The 22752-nt window shown below is 41.4% G+C and overlaps 1 protein-coding gene across 7 annotated transcripts in view; it reads left to right on the top strand.

The window, feature by feature from the left end:
• cdc42se2 (CDC42 small effector 2) overlaps positions 1–22752 on the top strand; it is a 217425-nt gene that overhangs the window by 185604 nt on the left and 9069 nt on the right. For 6 of the 7 annotated variants that reach the window (XM_078568850.1, XM_078568859.1, XM_078568867.1 and 3 more), the window contains one exon: positions 8790–8894. In XM_078568850.1, coding sequence (XP_078424976.1) covers positions 8790–8894 — 105 coding nt within the window. Of the gene's footprint in view, positions 1–8789; positions 8895–10169; positions 10207–22752 lie in introns of all 7 variants that reach the window. The other variant, XR_013580300.1, reaches the window with a different exon arrangement.

Raw genomic sequence — 22752 nt, 5'->3', positions numbered from 1 at the left:
TGGTGGCCAAGTATACTGCCATTCAGGTTCTAATAACAACCAGAACTCGCTTCATGTAGCACCTTTTAATGTAGTAAAACACGTAAAATACACCAACGCACTTGATAAGAGTATTATAAAACAAAATTTGACACTGAGCAACATGAGGAGATATTAGGTCAGTAAAAGCTTGGTAAAGAGGTAGGTTTTAAGAAGCGTCTTAAAGGAGGATAATGGGGTAGAGAGGTGGAAAGCTTTAGGGAGGGAATTCCACAGCTTAAAGCATGTATTTATAAAGGCATAACAAAAACAAAAATACCTGGAAAAACTCAGCAGGTCTGGCAGCATCTGCGGAGAGGAGCACAGTTAACGTTTTGAGTCCGTATGACTCTTCAACAGAACTAAGGAAAAATAGAAAAAGGGTAAATGATAAGCTGGGTTAAGCAGTGGGTGGGGGGGGGGGGGGGGGGGGTGACAAGAAGAGCTGGATAGAGGGCCAGTGATAGATGGAGATAACCAAAAGATGTCACGGACAAAAGAACAAAGAGGTGTTGAAGGTGGTGATATTATCTAAAGGAATGTGCTAATTGAGGGTAGAAAGCAGGACGAGCAAGGTACAGATAGCCCTAGTGGGGGTGGGGTGAAGGAATCGAAAAATGCTAAAAGGTAAAGATAAAACAATGGATGGAAATACATTTAAAAATAATGGAAATAGGTGGGAAAAGAAAAATCTATATAAATTATTGGAAAAAACAAAAAGGAGGGGGAAGAAACGGAAAGGGGGTGGGGTTGGAGGAGAGAGTTCATGATCTAAAATTGTTGAACTCAACATTCAGTCCGGAAGGCTGTAAAGTGTCTAGTCGGAAGATGAGGTGCTGTTCCTCCAGTTTGCGTTGAGCTTCACTGGAACAATACAGCAAGCCAAGGACGGACATGTGGGCATGAGAGTAGGGTGGAGTGTTAAAATGGCAGGCGACAGGGAGGTCTGGGTTTTGCTTGCGGACAGACCGAAGGTGTTCTGCAAAGCGGTCATCTAGTCTGCGTTTGGTCTCTCCAATGTAGAGGAAACCGCATTGGGAGCAACGAATGCAGTAGACTTAAGTTGAGGGAAGTGCAAGTGAAATGCTGCTTCACTTGAAAGGAGTGTTTGGGCCCTTGGACAGTGAGGAGAGGGGAAGTAAAGGGGCAGGTGTTGCACCTTCTGCGGTTGCATGGGAAGGTGCCGTGGGAGGGGGTTGAGGTGTAGGGGGTGATGAAGGAGTGGACCAGGGTGTCACGGAGGGAACGTTCCCTACGGAATGCCGCCGCGGGGGGTGAAGGGAAGATGTGTTTGGTGATGGCATCATGCTGGAGTTGGCGGAAATGGCAGAGGGTGATCCTTTGAATGCGGAGGCTGGTGGGGTGATAAGTGAGGACAAGGGGGACCCTATCACGTTTCTGGGAGGGAGTAGAAGGTGTGAGGGCGGATGCGCGGGAGATGGGCCGGACACGGTTGAGGGCCCTGTCAACCACCGAGGGTGGAAAACCCCGGTTAAGGAAGAAGGAGGACATGTCAGAGGAACTGTTTTTGAAAGTGGCATCGTCAGAACAGATGCGACGGAGGCGAAGGAACTGAATTCTCTCAGTTCCTTCGCCTCCGTCGCATCTGTTCTGATGATGCCACTTTCAAAAACAGTTCCTCTGACATGTCCTCCTTCTTCCTTAACCGAGGTTTTCCACCCATGGTGGTTGACAGGGCCCTCAACCGTGTCCGGCCCATCTCCCGCGCATCCGCCCTCACACCTTCTTCTCCCTCCCAGAAACGTGATAGGGTCCCCCTTGTCCTCACTTATCACCCCACCAGCCTCCGCATTCAAAGGATCATCCTCCGCCATTTCCGCCAACTCCAGCACGATGCCACCACCAAACACATCTTCCCTTCACCCCCCGGCAGCATTCCGTAGGGATCGTTCCCTCCGTGACACCCTGGTCCACTCCTCCATCACCCCCTACACCTCAACCCCCTCCCACGGCACCTTCCCATGCAACCGCAGAAGGTGCAACACCTGCCCCTTTACTTCCCCTCTCCTCACCGTCCAAGGGCCCAAACACTCCTTTCAAGTGAAGCAGCATTTCACTTGCACTTCCCTCAACTTAGTCTACTGCATTCGTTGCTCCCAATGCGGTTTCCTCTACATTGGAGAGACCAAACGCAGACTAGGTGACCGCTTTGCAGATCACCTTTGGTCTATCTGCAAGCATTATCCAGACCTCCCTGTCACTTGCCATTTCAACACTCCACCCTGCTCTCATGCCCACATGTCCGTTCTTGGCTTGCTGCATTGTTCCAGTGAAGCTCAACGCAAACTGGAGAAACAGCACCTCATCTTCCGACTAGGCATTTTACAGCCTTCCGGACTGAATATTGAGTTCCACAAGTTTAGATCATGAACTCTCTCCTCCATCCCCACCCCCTTTCCGATTTTCCCCCTCCTTTTTGTTTTTTCCAATAATTTATATAGATTTTTCTTTTCCCACCTATTTCCATTATTTTTAAATGTATTTCCATCCATTGTTTTATCTTTACCTTTTAGCATTTTTCGATTCCTTCACCCCAACCCCACTAGGGCTATCTGTACCTAGCTCGTCCTGCTTTCTACCCTTAATTAGCACATTCCTTTAGATAATATCACCACTTTCAACACCTCTTTGTTCTTTTGTCTGTGACATCTTTTGGTTATCTCCATCTATCACTGGCCCTCTATCCAGCTCTTCTTGTCCCCACCCCCCCCCCACCCCCTTAAACCAGCTTATATTTCACCCCTTTTCTATTTTTCCTTAGTTCTGTTGAAGAGTCATGCGGACTCGAAACGTTAACTGTGCTCCTCTCCACAGATGCTGCCAGACCTGCTGAGTTTTTCCAGGTATTTTTGTTTTTGTTTAGGATTTCCAGCATCCGCAGTTCTTTGCTTTTATCTTGTATATAAAGGCATGCCTGCCAACGACCAAGCGATTTAAACTACACAAGAGGCCAGAATTGGTGGGCTGCAGGCCTCTCAGAGGGTTCTAGGGCTGGTGGAGGTTATAGAGGCCAAAAGAGAGGAGACTATGGAGGGATTTGAAAACAAGGGTAAGAATTTTAAAATCAGTAGAACAGAGTGTTCTCTATTGGAATCCAGTGAACATTGCTCCATGTGATATTATAGATTGACTGTCCATAGGACCATCAGATGTATTATCAGTGCTTAGCACAAAAACCTAGCCCGAGCACCACACCACATGCCACAAAGGAACTTGAGTATTTACTTCATAAAAACAGAATTACCTGGAAAAACTCAGCAGGTCTGGCAGCATCGGCGGAGAAGAAAAGAGTTGACGTTTCAAGTCCTCATGACCCTTCAACAGAACAATTTTGGATTTCCAGCATCCGCAGTAGTTTTTTGTTTTTGAGTATTTACTTGTTCATTCAAGTATTTTTACTACTTTTAAAAACAAAATGATTCTACTGTTATCCTGCAATTAAAAGTATGCAAACTTGGATGGGCTGGATGAGTTGTGTTTATCTTCCTGTCTTGTCACTTTGTCACTCTTAATTGTATCAGTTGGTCTTATCTAATCTTTGTCAAATAATCTTACAGGAATCCAATTGGGTTCATGCTCCTGACTAAATAAATGTGTACCCACTTCCCAGCCAGCAAGGGTGCAGATTTCACGATACATACAGCAAAGGAGAGGGTGGGGCCCTCATGTATCTTGCAAGTATTGCACCGAGTCACAACCAACATGAGAATACAATTGGTGAAAAAGTGTTTTTTACAAAAATAATCATAATCTCGACTTGCCATCTGGTCACAGGAGGGAAGGACAAAGATCTGCTGTGGCCAGCCCAAGTACCCAAAGAGATTTAGTTCCTGTGTCACTATTTATAGTAAAATTGTAACTGCCTATAATGAACGAGGGGTAGAATTTCTGTTTTAGTCGCAGTTGTGAAATTGCACCCAAAGTGCACTAGAAATTGCATTGATTAGGTTACATTTCAAGTTTCTACTAAAATGTATTTGCATAATCACCAGCAATAACAACCAACTTATCTTTCGTGTAATAAAATGTTCCAAGGTACTTTAGAAGGGACTACTAAACAAAATAAACCACCTAACCACATGCGATATTGGGGCATATGACCAAAGGTTTGGTCAAAGGCATTGGCTTTCAAGAATGTCTTAAAGGAGGAAAGTGAAATGGAGAGGTGTAGGGAGGGAATTCTAGAACTTAGGGAGCAGGCTGTCGGTGGTGGAGTGATTAAAATTGGTGTGCTCAAGAGGCCAAAATCAGAGGAGCACAGATATCTCGGCAGGTTGCAGGGCTGGAGGAGATTATAGGGATAGAGAAGGGCCAGGCCATGAAGGAATTTGAAAACAAGGATGAGAATTTTAAAATCTAAACCCTGCTTAACCAGGAGCCAATTGCATCAGTGAGCACAAGGGTGATGGATGAATGGACTTTGCTACAATTAGGACACAGACAGCAGAGTTTGGATTACCTCAAGTTTATGGAAGATAGAGCATGGAGGATGTCATAAATTCATAGAATAGTCAGGTCTCGAGGTAACAAAGGCATGGATGAGGGTATCAACAGAAGATGAACTGTGACAGGGCAGAGTCGGGTAATATTACAGAGGTGGAAGTAGGTAGTTTTAGCGATGGTACAGACATGATTTGAAGCTCGTCTTGAGGTCACTTATGACACCAAGGGTTGTGAACAGTCGGCTTCAGCCTCAGAGCAAATCTCCCATGATTCAGCACATATTGAGTAATTGGTTTTTTTCCATTAAAGTTATATTCCTTGGCGTATTTAAGATTGGTAACCTGGTACAGTTTTATTAATACAGCTGAAGATGGGTTTATAAGCAAATAAGCTTTTTTAATAAGAATGTGAAGGTGAGTAACCGTATTTAAATTCACTGAAAATAAATTTTTTTAGAAATATTGAATCATTTAATACTTCCATTGGCGTGCGCTGGTCAGTTTCTTGGTAAATATGTAATTTTTTTGTCATGAAAATGCATTTTTACAAAGTTTTGCTACTGTTTATATGCCTAAAAAAGAAAAAAATGAGCACAATTTGAAGAGCCTCCCTGAACTATCACAGTTGGCAGAATATCGTAATGTCGATCTGCGAGTTGTTGTGTTTCTGGCTTCTTTGCACAAACTCACCAGTCACACACACAGGATTGGTAAACTATAAGTAGGTTCAATTTATTCGAAGACTAGAACTAATATATATACATGTTCCAGAGAGTTCAACAAATACACCTACTCTAGGGATACAACACACAATGGCAACCACCACCAATACTAACAGCAGCCTGCTGCTTTACACCCTGGTTCCTCGATGACACGTCCATCATTTGCATATTCTCTAAGTGATATCGCAACAGGGGTGTGGCCAATTTTGGGAGTGGGACCTGACCCAGGTGAATTTAATTTTAAACTGGTGTAAGAGACCATGGGAAACACAAATATAAGTGGTTTGGGGTGTAACTTAAGTTTAAAATTCCGCAATATTTTGCATTGATTTAGCTAATTCCATCTGAATTACCCTGATGTTTCTAGCAGAAACTCCAGTCTCAGTTTTGGTATAAATAGAGGACAAAGGAAATCTTCTATTTTGGTTTATTATTACCTCACAAAAACAGTTTTGTTGTGGATTTGCATCTCTTGAAATGACAAGCCTACCTGGAAGGGCAAGGACTCATTGAGTGTAAGTCAGTTTTTGGCAGTGCATCCATTTTATTGGCATTTCAATTTGCGCCTTCATCTGAATTTTCTGACACAGAATATTTTTGTTCAGATACGTTAAATTCATATGCACCACTAACTTTCCTACATGATGATGTTACAGAGAACTGAAAAAAGTCTTTCTACTTTTCAAGACTTTTACTACAAAATTCACGGAGGAAAGGATAGGAAATAATATTGTGGTTGTAAGGAGATCCTCTGTTATGATATCATTTGTGAATGGAATCCACAGGCTAAACAGAATCCAAATAAATACATATTTCCACTTGCAATAAGTAGTTGCACTTTAATTTTCTGGGTTAGTGTTTCTGTATTTAAAAAGAAAAATCCATCTGGAATTCTTCAGTCCATAATTAAAGGCCTATACACAAGCTTGTCATCTGTACTGCATTTGCACAAGTTTTGACAGAGTTTATGATTTGCCTGTTAAGACATAGTTGAATAAACTGTAGCAGTTCAACTGTAGATTGCCTACTAAGGAAAATGTGCTTTGCTGTGGTAATTCCGTGGGTGCAGCAGGGAAGTAATCATGTGGGCTTTTTACACTTCTTTTTGTCCCTTGTTCATAGGTTCTTTTTCCCTTCTCTCCTGAAGAGCTGGATCCATGCTGTAATGCACAAGTGCGAAAGCATTGTGGCATCTCCCCCAAGTGTCTGGACACTCGAGCCTTTCCAGCAGCCGTTAATAAATAGCAATTACAAACAGGAATTTAGCTTTTCCCTCAGCAGGCCTGCTGAGGCTAGTTGTTGTACCAGTTCCGCAATTTTGTCTGAGATCAAGTAGCTCAGTGCTGACTGGGAATTAAGTCTTCCTGGTTTAGATGGCTCAGTACTGCACTGGGCCATTGATTTAACTGTGTGGCTGTTGGGGCCAACACAATACACCAACTAAGCCTGTTAAATCCAACAAAAGGTGTATTTTACATGTCAGATATTGTACGGTTTATGCTGTATACATGAAACAATCTGTCGTCTGTAAAAGTTGAGCACAGTTCAACAATTTAGAGTGATTTATAAAGCTTTTGTGTTCATAGCCCTCCTAATCAGAAATCCCAAGTATTGCTGTAAAGATTTCTCTTCCTATGTCACAGCCAGTCAGTGACATGTTCCCTCTTGGCAGCAATGCTGTTAGGAATCCACCATTCAGTATGAATCCCAACTCAGAAAGCTGGGTCAGAATTCCAGTGGTACCAACAGAATACTGTCACTCTTCAACGCTACCTAAGTCTGGTAGGTATGTTGTTGTCTTCCTCGGGACTACCTTGTAGTCCCATCTGTGGCCACTACTGTGATTTGCTTCCGCTGGATCTACTCATTTGCTGGCTGGCAGCTCTTGAGGGCAGGATTTCCTGTGCCCAAGGGGTGGAAATCCCACATTTACCTTTTTAAGGCTGCCCCCCCACCTGGCATATTATTGCTATGGGGCAGCCCTTCTTAAAGGTGGTAGGCTTAAGACCAACTCTTTTACTGGCGGTGTGGGGGTGTTGCGAGCAATATGCCCGCCACCCCCCCATAAAATTCACCCCCTAGAGAAGGAATTGAACCTAGAACATTCTGACTCAGAGGTGAGCATGCTACCAACTAAACCATAGATAACACACTGGAGAATCACTGGGAATCACGGGGAAATGTTGCCTGACCAATGGTTAGAATGCAATATAAAGTGTGTAACTGTTTGTCAGCAGTTGACTATGAAACATTTAAAGGTAGATTTAGAATTTCATTATCATAATTAGTCCTTATAGCCCTGATTTTAACACAACCTGGCTGGCGTGAACAGGATTAGTGGGACGTTAAGATGGTGGTGTGTGGGGTAATGCATTCCTCACCCCTCCCCCACCCTGCCCCCCCCGCCATTTTAATCATGCAGAATTCGGGCACAGGATGGTTTTCTTAACATGCTGAAGTCGAGGCCCAATAATGTAATGACTGTCATACCACGATTTTAACTGAAGATATCAGGAGACCTGCACTGCACTAATGCCTCAGTGAAATTTGGTGAGAGGCAACAGTGTGGTCAGAAGAGGCAAATGTAAATGCTTCATGCTAAATTCTCTGAGGAGCAGGAGTACTGGCCTCGCAAACTTCTCAACCCTGGCCTTCTCTCTCCCTTCCAGCACCGGTGTCTGTTAGGAAGCCTCTTCTCAACGGTACTAACATTATGCCGAGGGACCATTTCCATGGTTACTAGTGGAGTCTGGCTCCTGCGTAAATTCATACTTCCTCCCACCAGCTTTGTGTCCTTCCTGTCGGCTTTGGTGCCAGGAGAGTGGAGGAGAGACGGTTCTGAACAATTAAAATGGGGGCCAGGAGCCAGGCTGGTTCAAGCATCACACTCAACTTCCTATAGCGCTTTCCCAGCTGTCCTGAAAGGACATAAAAGCAAAGTACTGCGGATGCTGGAAATCTGAAACAAAAACAAAAATTGCTGGAAAAACTCAGCAGGTCTGACAGCGTCTGTGGAGAGGAAGACAGAGTTAACGTTTCAAGTCCAAATGACTGGAGAAGAGTCTGAAGAAGAGTCATCTGGACTCAAAACCTTAACGCTGTCTTTCTCTCCACAGATGCTGTCAGACCTGCTGAGTTTTTCCAGCAATTTTTGTTTTTGTCCTGAACGGACTCCAAGTTAAAATCTGGGCTTCTATCTTGCAGTTCTGTGGCAAGAGATCACGTCTCAAACACCCTGTACTGTACTGACTTATGCATTAATAAACTTGTAGCATGTATCTGTTGGGTGCAACCCACACAAACAATGTGCTGTTGTGGTTAAGACGGAAGCCATTAGTGAGGCAAAGTTAGGTTTGCTAGCGCTTTAGTTTCCACAATGGTGCGGAATTTGAACTGAGTATCAGACACACTTGCACACATTCATCGGGGTGGTGAGAAGGTCTCAATGTTTCTGCCTGATGGAAGCAGGTACAGTAGCTATCCTTTTAATGGAAACTGAAGCAATGTTCTTGTTAATGTAATTTTTTTTTGTTCTCCAAGCTGTGTAATTGGGAAAGAATTCTGATGACCCTCTCTTCTGTTTTAGAAAAGGCGACGGCGGATAGACCGGAGCATGATAGGAGAGCCGACAAACTTTGTTCATACGGCCCATGTAGGATCAGGAGATGTTTTCAATAGTGGAATGAACTCCGTGAGTACGCACAGTTACCTTTTGAAGTAATGTTGTAAAAGCAGATTGGTCAGTTTTGGCTTTGGGCTAAACAGTCCTTAATATAACCATATTTTGGTATTTTATTTTTGTCCCTTCCTTTTCTCCCTTCCAATTTTCTCCTACCCTGAAAGCATAGACTTATTCTGGGCATATGTTCCCCATATGCACTGTCACCTCTACAGTAATTCACTGTTTTCCCTTTCTTCATATGTGAGTGCTGACAGATGTCTGTCATAGCCAAATCTGATCCTATTCTCACCAACCATCATCGGAAAGGGAGTGGGACATTCAGCCCCTCAAGACTGTTGTCCATTTAGCTGTCACTGCTCCGTTTCCCTTATCCATCACTTTCCATCAGGGGTCACTGTACAGTGATTAACAGTCAAATTCCTTGCTCGGTGCCACTGAGGATAATTCTATTATCCTACCATTTCCCGGGAATGACCAATGAAGTTACTGCAAACCAGGAGTCAAACCAGGGGCCCTTCAGATTTACATTGCTCAGTTGCATTCAAGGCAAAAGATTTAGCAACTCTGCTTTCCCCCAATAATTGGGTTGAAATTCTGCGTATTGGGATGAAGTTCAGTGTAATGTTAGTAATGAGATCAAGGCTATTTTAATGAAGGCATAAATATGTTTATCCTAATTGGATTATTGCTTTTATGAAAATAGTGGACCAAAGAATTTCATACGAACGCACCACTGTCTTTATCAATTATGACGCATGTTTTACAGTCAGTGACAAAGGCTCAGCACTCACTGCTGACTCCAAGAAAAAAATACCCACAAAGTTTTAGCAAGCTCTCGAGCTTAGACGTCCTCTATTCTAATGTAACTTTGAATTTTGTGCCACTTGCGGCATCCAACAACAGTGCAGGAAACAAGCAAGCTGATCAGCCAATCAGATTGAAAAATTCTCAAACGCAGGAGGTAAAAAGCATGGATTATAATTAACGTTTTAGTTGTGTACAGAAAGCAAAATAAAGATCGGGACTTACACATTGGATTGATGGAGGAGATCAAATATTATATACTTTAAAGCAAATAAACTAATTTTTATTTGTAAAGGAACTATTATGGTGGGATAATTTAAAGCAGTCTTGTTTGTGTGTATGTTCCTATGCATGTGAATAATTTAAGTAAACTACAGACTGTTAGACTGCAAGGCTTGAATCATCAAAGGGGTCAAGTGTAATAAACAGGTATTTGAAATACTGAAGGACGAGCTAATTAAAATGAAATTTGCATTTTAGGTAAGTGGAGAAGTTGGTGGCTTTTCAAAGGGACATGGTAAGATGTTTACAATTGGCAAGATAAATAAGGCAAAGTTATTACATTTATTTTTTCCCAAAAGTGTTGGCCATAATGACAACATAAAAGATTTTTATATTCTGGGAAAAGTTAATTCCAAAGACAAGTGGAAACAATGGGATTTACAAATCAAAAAGGGGGAAATATATTTAAAGGATGGAAAACTGTATGGGGGTAGCTATGTGAGATCTTTAAATGTGTGAAAAGGGCTTGTGAAGGAGCAGCCTCCAGTCACTTCAGAGAGCAGCGCCTGCTTGTTCCAGAGTGCAAGGTTTTTTAGAAGCCTTGGAAGTCCATTGCCCAGTGAGAGGGAGAGAGAAGCTGTGAAATATCTCCCTTTCAACAACAGTGGGTGTTTGTGGTAATCTTGCTGGATGTTTTATAGATTAATAATCTATTTTGGACTGTTACCTGAAAGGGGTGTATAGTTGGGAGTCTAGTTAAGTATAAATCTTGTGGGAAATGTTATAAAACTAAATGTAACTGTAACAGAAATTTTGTGTGTTTAAGTTTTCTTTTGTTAATAAATGTTTTAATTTAATCTTTAAAATCTCTAAAGGTGGTAATGGGCTCATTACTTCTGACTTCAGTGCATAAACCTTCTTGTAATAAATACAAATTGCAAAATCATTGTAATAGAGTGGCCAAGTTTCCCTCTGGGATTTGATCAGCCTAGCACATACCACCTTCCACTTCATAACAAAACTGGGGCTCTTTGCAGGATTTTAAAAATTCCTTGATTGGGTTGGAGTTGGTGAATCCTAAGGCTACGGGTATGAGAAGAACATTGAACTCAGGAATTGGTATTAAGGGATTTTATAGTGGTTAGACTGCAAATGTGGCTTCCAGAATTGCTCAGACTTTTCTGACAGTAGAAGATATAACTCTGATTGATTTACAAAAAGTAACTAAGGCTAAGTTAATGGAATTGCCAGAGCAGTTACATGTGTACAGGGTGGAGCAGGCAAATATATTAAAATTTTAAGAGACACGGGGACTAGTCAGCCCTTAATGTTATGGGATAGTACTATTTGTTGTCCAGAGGGGGTATTGCAGGAAAAAGTGGTAATAAGTGTAATTAATGGAGTTGCTAAACCTATTCCATTGTGGAAGGTAAATTTTAAAAGTAAGTTGAAAACAAGTGAGGTGACTGTTGGAGTAGTGGAAAATTTGCCCACTGCAGGGGTTCAATTTATCCTAGATAATGATATAGCTGGGTCACAGATGTTGATGATGCCTACTCTAGTCGAGCAGCCTGTGAAGATGCAATCAACAGCGATGTTGCAGAAAGAGCATCCTGGATTGTTTCCAGATTGTGTAGTAACAAGATCTCACACTCGGGTTGAAACAGGAAGAGGAGGAATCTAAGAAACAGGGAAAGGATGCTGACATCCCATTAGCTGGATCTGTCTTTGAAAATGCTGTTCAGGAAGAGATGGTTGAAGAGAATGAGGTGGAAGTGTTTACTTCAGTGAAATTGGTAGAGCTACAGTAGAAGAATTCACAAATAAAGTAATATCAGACAGCTTATTCAGAAACAGAGGCAGGATATATTCCAGAATATTATTACCTTAAAAGTGTTAATGAGGAAATGGAGACTGTCTCATGTTCCAGCAGATGAGAAGTGGGCAGTAGTACATCAAATAATTACACCATCTTGATACAGATCTGAAATATTGAGAATAGCTCATGAAATTCCAATAGCTGAACATTTAGGAATTCGAAAAATTCAGGCGAAAATACAAAAATATTTCTATTGGCCAGGACTGCAAAAAGATGTAGTCAAATTCTGTAGAACATGTCACACATGTCAGGTGACGGGAAACCTCAAGCAGTGATTAAGCCTGCACCTTTAATTCTAATTCCAGCATTTGAGGAACCTTTTACTAGGGTCCTGATTGATTGTGTAGTACCCTCCTTAAGATAATAAGTGGAAATCAGTACTTGCTGACAATCATGGATGTGTCTACAAGATTTCTAGAAGCGAAATCTTTACGAAGTATTACAGCAAAGAGAATTGTAGAGGAGTTGACTACGTTCAAGATATGGGTAGCCAAAAGAAATAAAGTCGGATCTGGGGTCGAATTTCATGTCACAGCTGTTTAAGGAAACAATGAACAGCCTAGAAATAAAGCAGTTTAAGTCATCAGCTTATTACCCTGAATCACAAGGTGCTTTTAGAGAGATGGTATCAAACTTTAAAAACTATGATGAGACCTTATAGTCAAGACTACGCACAGGACTGGGATGGAGGGATTCCATTCTTGTCCTTTGCTATTAAGAATGTCCCGAACAAATCGACAGGATTTAGTCCTTTGAATTAGTCTATGGTCATGAAGTAAGGGGACCACTTAAGTTGATTCACGAGAAACTAGTGGGCCAGAGTTCAGAAACTACTCTCCTGGATTATGTGACAAAATTCAGAGAAAAATTGAACAGAACATGTGAGTTAGCTAAGGAACATTTAACAATATCACAGCAGGTGATGAAGATAAGTGCAGAGAAGAGGGCAAAAGCTCGTAGTTTTGTTGCTGGAGAAAAGGTATTAGTCTTGTTGTCAGTGTCAGGGGAACCATTAAAGGCAAGGTTTAGTGGGCCTTATATGATTGAAAGAGACTGAGTGAAGTAAATTATTTAATAAATACTCTAGATAGAAGAAAGGAGCAGAGGCTATGTCATGTAAATATGCTTAAAAAGTACTCTTGACAGGAAAGATTACCAGAAGGAGGTACTAATAGTACTCCAGCTTCAAAATGACATCATAGAGGTTAGTTGCAGTAACTGGAGTTTACCTATTGTGATGGTGCCAAAACTGAATGGAACACAAAGACTGTGTAGATTATTGAAAAGTAAACACAGTGACAAAAGCGCATTCATATCCTATTCCGCGGCTGGAAGATCGTATTGAGAAAGTGGGACAATCAGAATTTATCACAAAGGTTGACTTGCTGCGAGGATATTGGCAAGTACCGTTATCGGAGAGAGCAAAAGTGATATCGGCTTTTGTAACATCAGATGGGCTATATCAATTTAAAATTAAGCCATTTGGTATGAAGAATGCGCCAGGAACAATTCAAAGGCTGACAAACAAAGTAATTGCAGGACTGAGCAATTGTGCTGTTTATATCGGCAACTTGGTAGTTTTCAGACAGACATGCAAGAAGCTAATTTGGTGGTTAACTTGGCTAAGAGTGAATTTGCAAAAGCACAAGTTACACATTTAGGACATACCTTTGGACATGGTGATGTGGCCCCACAAAATGTGAAAGTGAAAGCCATCATAAATTTCCCAGTGCCTACAGCAAAACAGGAAGTTTTGAGATTTCTAGGCATGAGTGGATTTTACCAAATTTTAGCAGTGTGGTTGCTCCATTGACTGAACTACTAAAAAAGAACAAGAAACTTCAATGGACACAGGAGTGTCAGAATGCATTTGACAGTTTAAAAGCTGTGTTGACGACTACACCAGTTTTGGCAGCATCTAATTATGCCAAGCAGTTTAAGTTGGCAATTGATGCAAGTGATTGGGCATTGGTGCTGTGTTGTTGCAAGATGAAACAGGAATTGAAAACCGGTAGGATATTTTTCACAGAAGCTGAATGTACAGAAAAGATACTCAACCATTGAAAAAGAGACCCTAGGTCTGGTCTTAGGGTTGCAGCATTTCCAAGTTTATGTTGCAAGCGATTCTTCAGAAACAATTGTTTTTACAGACCACAATCCTTTAAAATTTCTGGACAAAGACCGAATGCCAGACTGTTCAAATGGAGTGTATTACTGCAACTGTTCAATTTACAGATTATACATGTGGCTGGACGGGAAAATTTAATTGAGGATGCGTTGTCAAGAGTTTAAAGTTCAAAGGAGATTGGACATTTGAAACATAGGCACTGAACTGAAATCACCTCTGTTGATACAAGGGCTTTGTATATATTGTCATGTTAATGCATGTACCTGGCAGTGTAATAGTTTTGTGTATATAGATAAGTATAGTAAATGCAAAATGGGTTGAGAAAATGAAACTGTCTTTTAGGATTATGCTGGTTCACTTTTCCATAAGGATGGAGGTGTAAAGGGACTAGCATATTTTTCCTGATATTATGGTGGGATAATTTAAAGAAGGCTTATGTTTGTGTGTATGCTCCTGTGCATGTGAATAATTTAAGTAAACTTCAGACTGTTAGACTGCAAGGTTTGAATCATCAAAGGGGTCAAGTGTAAAAACAAGAAGTATTTGAAATGCTAATGGACGAGCTAAGTAAAATGGAATTTGCATTTTTTGATAAGTGGAGAGGTTGGTGGCTTTTCAAAGGGACATAGTAAGATGTTTACATTGACAAATAAGGCAAAGTTATTATGTTTATTTTTCCCAAAAGTGCTGGCCATAATGACAATATAAAAGATTTTTATACTCTGGGAAAAGTAAATTCCAAAGACAGGTGGAAACAATGGGATTTACAGATCAAAAAGGAGGAAATATATTTAAAGAAGGGTGGAAAGCTGTATGGGAGTGGCCATGTGAGATCTTAACTGCGTAAAACAAACTTGTGAAGAAGCAGCCTCCAGCGACCTCAGAGAGCAGTGCCTGCTTGTTCCAGAGTGCAAGGTTTTTTAGAAGCCTTGGAAGTCCATTGTCCAGTGGCAGGGAGAAAGAATCTGTGAAATACCTCCCTTACAACAACAGTGGGTGTTTTTGGTAATCTTGCTGGATGTTTTATAGATTAATAATCTATTTTGGACTGTTACCTGAAAGGGGTATGTAATTGGGAGTCTAGTTAAGTATAAATATTGTAAGAACTGTTATAAAAGTAAATGTAACCATGTAATAGAAATTTGTGTGTTTAAGTTTTCTTTTCTTTTGTTAATAAATGTTTTAATTTAATCTTTAAAATCTCTAAAGTTGGTAGTGGACTTGTTACTTCTGACTTCAGTGCACAAATCTTCTTGTAATAAGTACAAATTGTGAAATCATTGTGATAACATGACCAAGTTTCGCTCTGGGATTTGCTCAGCCTGGCATATACCAACTGCCATATCATAACATTTTTATTATATTGGAAATCGTGCATATTTTAAATGCTGTTCTGGGGGAATGAATCTCCACACTTAAAAATAGCATTTCAGGATCAGTATGGCTGTTTTGCAGCAATTCTGTCCATGTTCAAATGCAACAAGACCTGGACAAAATCTAGGTTTAGGCTGCCAAGTGGCAAGTAACATTCGCACCACACAAGTGCCAGGTAATGACCATCTCCAACCAGGGAGAATCTAACCATCAGCCCTTGACATTCATTGGCATTACCATTGCTGAATCCCCCACTATCAACATCCTGGTGATACCATTGACTGGAAACTGAAATGGACTAGCCACATAAATACTGTGGCTGCAAGAGTAGGTCAGAGGCTAGGAATCCTGTGGCAAGTAACTCACCTCCTGACTTGCTAAAGCTGTCCAACATCTACAAAGCACAAGTTAGGAGCGAGATGGAATATTCTTCACTTGCCTGGATGAGTGCAACTCCAACAACACTCAAGAACCTCAACACTATCCAGGACAAAGCAACTCGCTTGATTTGCACCCCATCCACAAACATTCACTCCCTCCACCACCGATTTCTTATTGTATTACAATGGCCTCCCCTGTCCAAACAAGTCTGGATGGGCCTCGGATGTGTAACCCAGCAGTCATGTGATCAAAGCTGATTTCAGAGGTTGCACCCTTATTACCACAGGACCCCGCAGAACCATCAGTCATCAGCCAGCCTATGAACCAGACTCTGAAATTAACTGCAAGTCATCAAGCAGCCAAAGTGCTTAACCTGTTCTAGTTTCAAAGTTCACCAGAGTCAAGCTCCTAGATATTCGACTGCAAGAAACCTTGCAACCTGTGAACCTTTCACTTTACAAGACCCTCACTTCAACTTTAAATCATTGAATCCAATCAAGAAGCAACATGGGAGACCAGAAATCATAAATCAGAAACTCAATTAACTTTAATCTGTAGAAGTGCACTATCTTTATTTGTATCCAATCGTGCATGAGATGGAGTGTGTATGGTAGCGATAATTCGGTGTAAGTGTGTGAGAATAAATAATGCTTTTTCTTTTAAACTCACGCAGGCTTGCTGCTGAACTATTTAATTGGAATACACACTCCAAGGGGAAGGAAAGACACCTCTTTCCATACAAAACATATTGATTACAGGAAATAAGAAAGCACATACATTCTGTCTGTGACACCTGATTTGGAAAATGATTTGAATTATTATCAGGTTTGACATAAATAGAATATATGGAGATTGAATTTTATATTCACTAACGTCTGACACCAATTGAAAATCTTCAATGCGCATGTGCAAAGACAATGACAACATTATTAGAAGGTGCCTGTAAGCTGCTGCTCCCTCTTTGACAGTACCTGAACACTAGATGTGAAGCTCAAATGGTGCTGCTGAGTTCATGGCTGTAGATATAAAATAACGCCCCTGCTCTCACACATGAGCCCCTCACCCATTCCCCTGTAACACTGATGGGAACCAACCTAATGAAGAGTTTTGCAGTGACAGTGAGGGAGGGACTGCTCACTTATTCCACACTCCAGTTACAGACACTGTCTATATCCCAGCCTCCTGTCCACAGGCAGTGTATGCAAAGCTTTCCTAAACCAGCTTTAACACTGAATTATAGGGCTTCATTGCCCCAATCCGCCAACTGCTGAGTTTCCCATTTTGGTTCAGCCAGTACGATACTTCTGTGGATCTGGTGTGAGAATTACACCACCCACCCCCACCTAGAGTTAAGGCGTCAACAAATTTAGCCTTTTACCATTAGAACAAAGATGGATGGGTTTTAGTCTGAATCAAACAAGACCAGTGCTCAATGGAGTCCTATTTCCAGTATTACACAAATGAAAAAAAATGAAGACACACTCCTGAAAAAACCAAAAATCAAAGCAAAATTTACCCCTTCTCTGTCTCCCTGATAAGTATAAAGCTTCTCGACATACATTTCAAATAACAGGATATGAAAACAGTGGCCAGGCTTCATTTTGTGGTTTTACTTCAGGCTGAACAGTTATCTTAAAACCCTTTGTATTTGTTTCTGATGGCAGCTGGTTATGAGTTATGTCTCAGTCAGTGGCTACTGTCGGCTACAATTAAAAAGGCTGAAATGTGACTCAACAGCCAGAGCTAAGGCTGCATTTGGCCAATATCTATATTGGTAATTGCAAAGGGATGTAGATCAGCATTGTGTGTTGCAGTGCTCATTTAATTCCTAAAGTTAATAAAGGCTGTGAGCAATCCACCCAGCTATAACTGATACAAACAGGGATTAATGCCATCAGTCCCTGAAGGGCACCGTTTAAAAGGTAAAGGGGAAGGGAGAAAAAGAATCCTTTATTTTAAAAAAAAACTTTTTTATAAATAGTATGATAAACTATTGAATTAACTGTACTGGTTTGGCATTGGAGGAACAGATAGCACAGAATTGACTTCTAATAAAGGGCAGTTCTGTGCATATATATAAATAAATACAAAGCGCACGTAAAGAGCAAACAATCCCCACAGCTCTTTCCTGAATAGTCAACTCTTTTCTGAAAAAAATTATATCCTCAAATTAAAAGTTGTTCATATGACTGCCTCATGATTTTTAATTCAGGTTTAAGGGCAGTTAGTGATCTATTTTTGCATCCAGTACAAAGCCAAATGCTACAGAGAATAACTTCTTCAGGTGGTCATGCACTACTAGATTAACAAATTGATGCGACTACAGCAGATCTAAGCTACAGTTATGCTGATTGTCTTGTCTTGTACCAGTGGAATGTGAAATTGTTTCATACGGACACTAGATGTGAGGGACTACTGTTCAGTATAAATTATATTACCCCTGAAAATTGGTATCAACCTGATTGCTGTAGGACTCATTGTCACCAATTTGACTCGTGTTGGAAGTAGAATGTGCTACAGGTGAATTTAGAATTTCTTTGCTTCAAGTTAGCTGAGAACTATGATATTCATTAATTGGCTTTTATTAAATAAAGAGCTCAAATCAATTTTTTTTTTGGTATTACAACTGCCGGTTGAATCCTGTTTGCCATGATAATAGTTATGCTTCCTCTTTTCAGGCTGCTTTTAGTACTGGTATGCTTTATATTAAACACTGCTTGCTTCTCCTGTAAATGATGTTATGTATAAATATGAGGAACTAAAATACTGATCATCCTACATTGAAATCCCTTTGGGAATCGTAAATGGCAATACATGATGCGCTCGATAAACTACTTCATTATGTGTATCAGCCAAATAATGAAATCTTTATGATATCTTTATCTTTGTTACGTCCAGTAAAGGCATGTCATATTCATAACCTTAAATTTTGAACCTGTGCCTGTATAGAAGTTTCTGGAACTGTCTTTTCTTTAAAATGGACACTCACTCTTGGCCGCCATCTTAATAGTTCATCAGGCAACCTTTGCAACTTCAACACAGACTATCTGAAGTTTCAGGAATGTTCCTAATTGCATCATCCTGGGTGGGGGACATGGACATATCAAGATGAATACTATCTGTGGAATTCACACTTGCTATTGTTTGGGTATTTACCCAAAACACAAGTCCAGACTCCATGTCTCCGAATTGGAACCCTAACAGAAACCAGTTCATCCTGAGTAAGTGTGAAGAACCCATCCATCATCTCCATTGTATAGCAATGGCTTTCAGCTAAGTGGATAATACCAGTATTGGTCATGTGATCAAAACTGGCAGGAAATAACGAGTTTTTATCTTAAGACCTAGAAAGACCTGGGCAGTCTGCAGAAAACAATGAATGAGACAGCAGCTGCAGCAAAAAGCTGTGCCATCTTTGCATTTAAGAATATGGAAGCTATACGTCGAAAACAAGTCTCCCAGTCTGATTCTAAAACTCCAAGTTCATCTGAAAAGAGATCGGACTTCCTGATATGAAAACCACAAGTGCCCAGCTTTGTGACCTGCTGTTGCATGTTCATCCTTTCAAGGCAATCTTTTCCTTTGTCTGCACTGGAGTGCTGCTTTGGGCTGCAGTAGAGTGCTTAAGTTAGAATTTGGTGACTGAGGGAAATTAAGGGTTAATTTCTATCAAAAGTCTAGTGTTTCTTTAATTTAGTAATTAACTAAATGTTGCTGTTTGGGTTGGAAGAAGGTGAGCTTTAGGCCAACTTTAAAACAGGGGTTGTACAGGCTCTGCTTGCAGCTACAACTAGTTAATTAGATAACTGGCTTAAACAGGTTTTCAGAGGCTAGATTCAGAGAGTATAAAAACAGGCCACCTTACAGTGCTGACTTTGTCTGCACTGGAGTGCTGCTTTCGGCTGCAGTAGAGTGCTTAAGTTGAAGTTTGGTGACTGAGGGAGTTCGGTGAGGATGGAACGAGGTGATCCTTTGAGTACCGTGAGCACAGTCGAGTAAATATTTACTACTTTTATCGCTTATAGTTTTTAAGGTCTAATTTTGTGGTTCATCATTTGTAAGGGCTATATTCTGTAACAATAAGGAGCAGGGAAGAAGGGCACTAGAGTGATTGATATTATTTGACATTAAGTATGTTCCAAAAGATTTAATTTAGTTTAAAGGGGTAAGTCATGGCAGGAGAGCGCAAAGCCTTGGTGTGCGCCTCCTGCTCTATGTGGGAGGCTGGGAACATTTCCAGTGCCCAGGGCCAGCATGTGTGCAGGAAGTGTCTCCAGCTGCAGCTCCTGGAAGCCCAGGTTTCTGGAGTGGCGGCTGGAGACACTGTGGAGCATCTGCGAGGCAGAGAGTATCGTGGATATCACGTATAGAGAGGTGGTCACATGCAGGCTGCGTCCACAGGCAGGAAGGGAATGGGTGACCACCAGGCAGAGCAAGAGGACCAGGCAGAGCAAGAGGACTAGGCAGGCAGTGCAGGAATCTCCTGTGGCCATTCCCCTACAAAACAGATGTACCGCTTTATATATTGTTGAGGAGAATGGCCTCTCGGGAAAGCAACAACAGCCAAATTCATTGCACCACAGTTGGGTCTGCTGCACAGGGAGGAGTAAAAAGTGTGGGAATGCAATAGTTATTGGGGCTTTAATTGTAAGGGGAATAGATAGGCGTTTCTGTGGCCGCAAACGATACTCCAGGATGGTATGTTGCCTCCCTGGTGCTAAGGTCAAGGATGTCCCAGAACGGCCACAGGACCTTCTGAAAGGGGAGGGTGAACAGCCAGTGGTCGTGGTACACATTGGTACAAACGACATAAGTAAAAAAAGGGATGAGGTCCTAAAAGCAGAATATAGGGAGTGAGGAAGTAACTTGAAAAATAGGACCTCAAAGGTAGTGATCTCAGGATTACTACCAGTGCCACGTGCTAGTCAGAGTAGAAATAGCAGGATATATCAAATGAATACATGGCTGAAGAGATGGTGTGAGGGGGAGGGTTTCAGATTCCTAGGACACTGGGACCGGTTCTGGGGGAGGTGGGACCAGTAAAAACTGGACGGGTTACACCTGGGCAGGACCAGGACTGATGTCCTAGAGGGAATATTTGCTAGAGTGGTTGGGGAGGGTTTAACTAAAATGGCAGGGGGATGGGAACCTATGCGAGGAGTTAGAGGAGGGGGAATCAAGGACAAGAACAAAAGACAGAAAGGGGAATAAGAAAAGTGATAGGCAGAGAAATCAAGGACAAGAATCAAACAGGGCCTCAGTGAAAAATAGTGGTAACAGGACAAGTAATGTTAAAAAGACAAGCCTTAAGGCTTTGTGCCTTAATGCGAGGAGCATTCACAATAAAGTGGACGAATTAACCGCGCAAATAGATGTAAACAGGTATGATATAGTCGGGATTACGGAGACATGGCTGCAGGGTGACCAGGGATGGGAACTGAATACCCAGGGATATTCAGTATTTAGGAAGGACAGACAAAAAGGAAAAGGCGGTGGAGTTGCATTGCTGGTTAAAGAGGAAATTGACGCAATAGTGAGGAAAGATATTAGCTCTGACGATATGGAATCTGTGTGGGTAGAGCTGAGAAACTCTAACGGGCAAAAAACATTAGTAGGGGGTTGTATATAGACCCCCAAACTGTATTGGTGATGTTGGGAATGGCATTAAACAGGGAATTAGAGACGCATGCAATAAAGGAACATCTGTAATTATGGGTGACTTTAACCTGCATATAGATTAGGCAAATCTAATTAGTAACAATACCGTAGAGGAGGAATTCCTGGAGTGTATATGGGATGGTTTTCTGGACCAATACATTGAGGAACCAACTAGAGAATAGGCCATCCTAGACTGGGCATTGTGTAATGAGAAAGGAATAATTGGCAATCTAGTTGTGCAAGGCCCCTTGGGGATGAGCAACCGTAATATGATAAAATTCTTCTTCAAGATGGAGAGTGACGTAGTTGATTCTGAGACTAGGGTCCTGAATCTTAATAAAGGAAACTACGGTGGTATGAGGTGCGAGTTGGTTATGATGGATTGGGAAACATTACTTAATGGGATGACGGTGGATTGGCAATGGCAAACATTCAAAGAGCGCATGGGTGAACTGCAACAATTGTTTATTCCTGTCTGGCGCAAAAGTAAAACAGGAAAGGTGGCCAAACCATGGCTTACAAGGGAAGTTAGAGATAGTATTTGATGTAAGGAAGAGGCATACAAATTGGCCAGAAAAAACAACAGACCTGAGGATTGGGAGCAGTTTAGAATTCAGCAAAGGAGGACCAAGGGATTGATTAAGAAGGGGAAAATAGAGTACAAGAGTAAGCTTGCAGGGAACATCAAAAACTGACTGTAACAGTTTCTGTAGGTATGTGAAGAGAAAAAGATTGGTGAAGACAAATGTAGGTCCCTTACAGTCAGAAACAGGGGAATTTATAATGGGGAACAAAGGAATGGCTGTCCAACTAAATACACACTTTGGTTCTGTCTTCACAAAGGAGGACACTAGTAACATACCAGAAATGTTGGGGAACACAGGGTTTAGTGAGAGGAAGGAACTGAAAGAAATCAGTATTAGTAAGGGAATGACATTGGGGAAATTGATGGGATTGAAGGCCGACAAATCCCCAGGGCCTGATAATCTACATCCCAGAGTACTTAAGGAAGTGGCCCTAGAAATAGCGGATGCATTGGTGTCATCTTCCGAGATTCTATCGACTCTGGAACAGTTCCTACAGATTGGAGGGTAGTTAATGTAACCCCACTATTTAAAAAGGGAGGTAGAGAGAAAACAGGGAATTATAGACCAGTCAGCCTGACGTCGGTACTGCAGAAAATTCTAGAGCCCATTATAAAAGACTTAATAGCTGAGCACTTGGAAAGTAGTGGCAGAATCGGGCAGAGTCAGCATGGATTTACGAAAGGGAAACAAACAGGCAGACGGAAACAAAGAGTAGGAATAAACGGGTCTTTTTCCAAATGGCAGGCAGTGACTAGTGGGGTACCGCAGGGATCGGTGCTGGGACCCCAGCTATTCACAATATATATTAATGATTTAGATGAGGAAACTAAATGG

The sequence above is a fragment of the Cetorhinus maximus genome, chromosome 2 (assembly GCF_964194155.1).
Source record: "Cetorhinus maximus chromosome 2, sCetMax3.hap1.1, whole genome shotgun sequence".
NCBI classification, from domain to species: Eukaryota; Metazoa; Chordata; class Chondrichthyes; order Lamniformes; family Cetorhinidae; genus Cetorhinus; species Cetorhinus maximus.
Note: the sequence above shows the minus strand (reverse complement) of the source record. Positions and strands in the feature narration are given on the sequence as shown.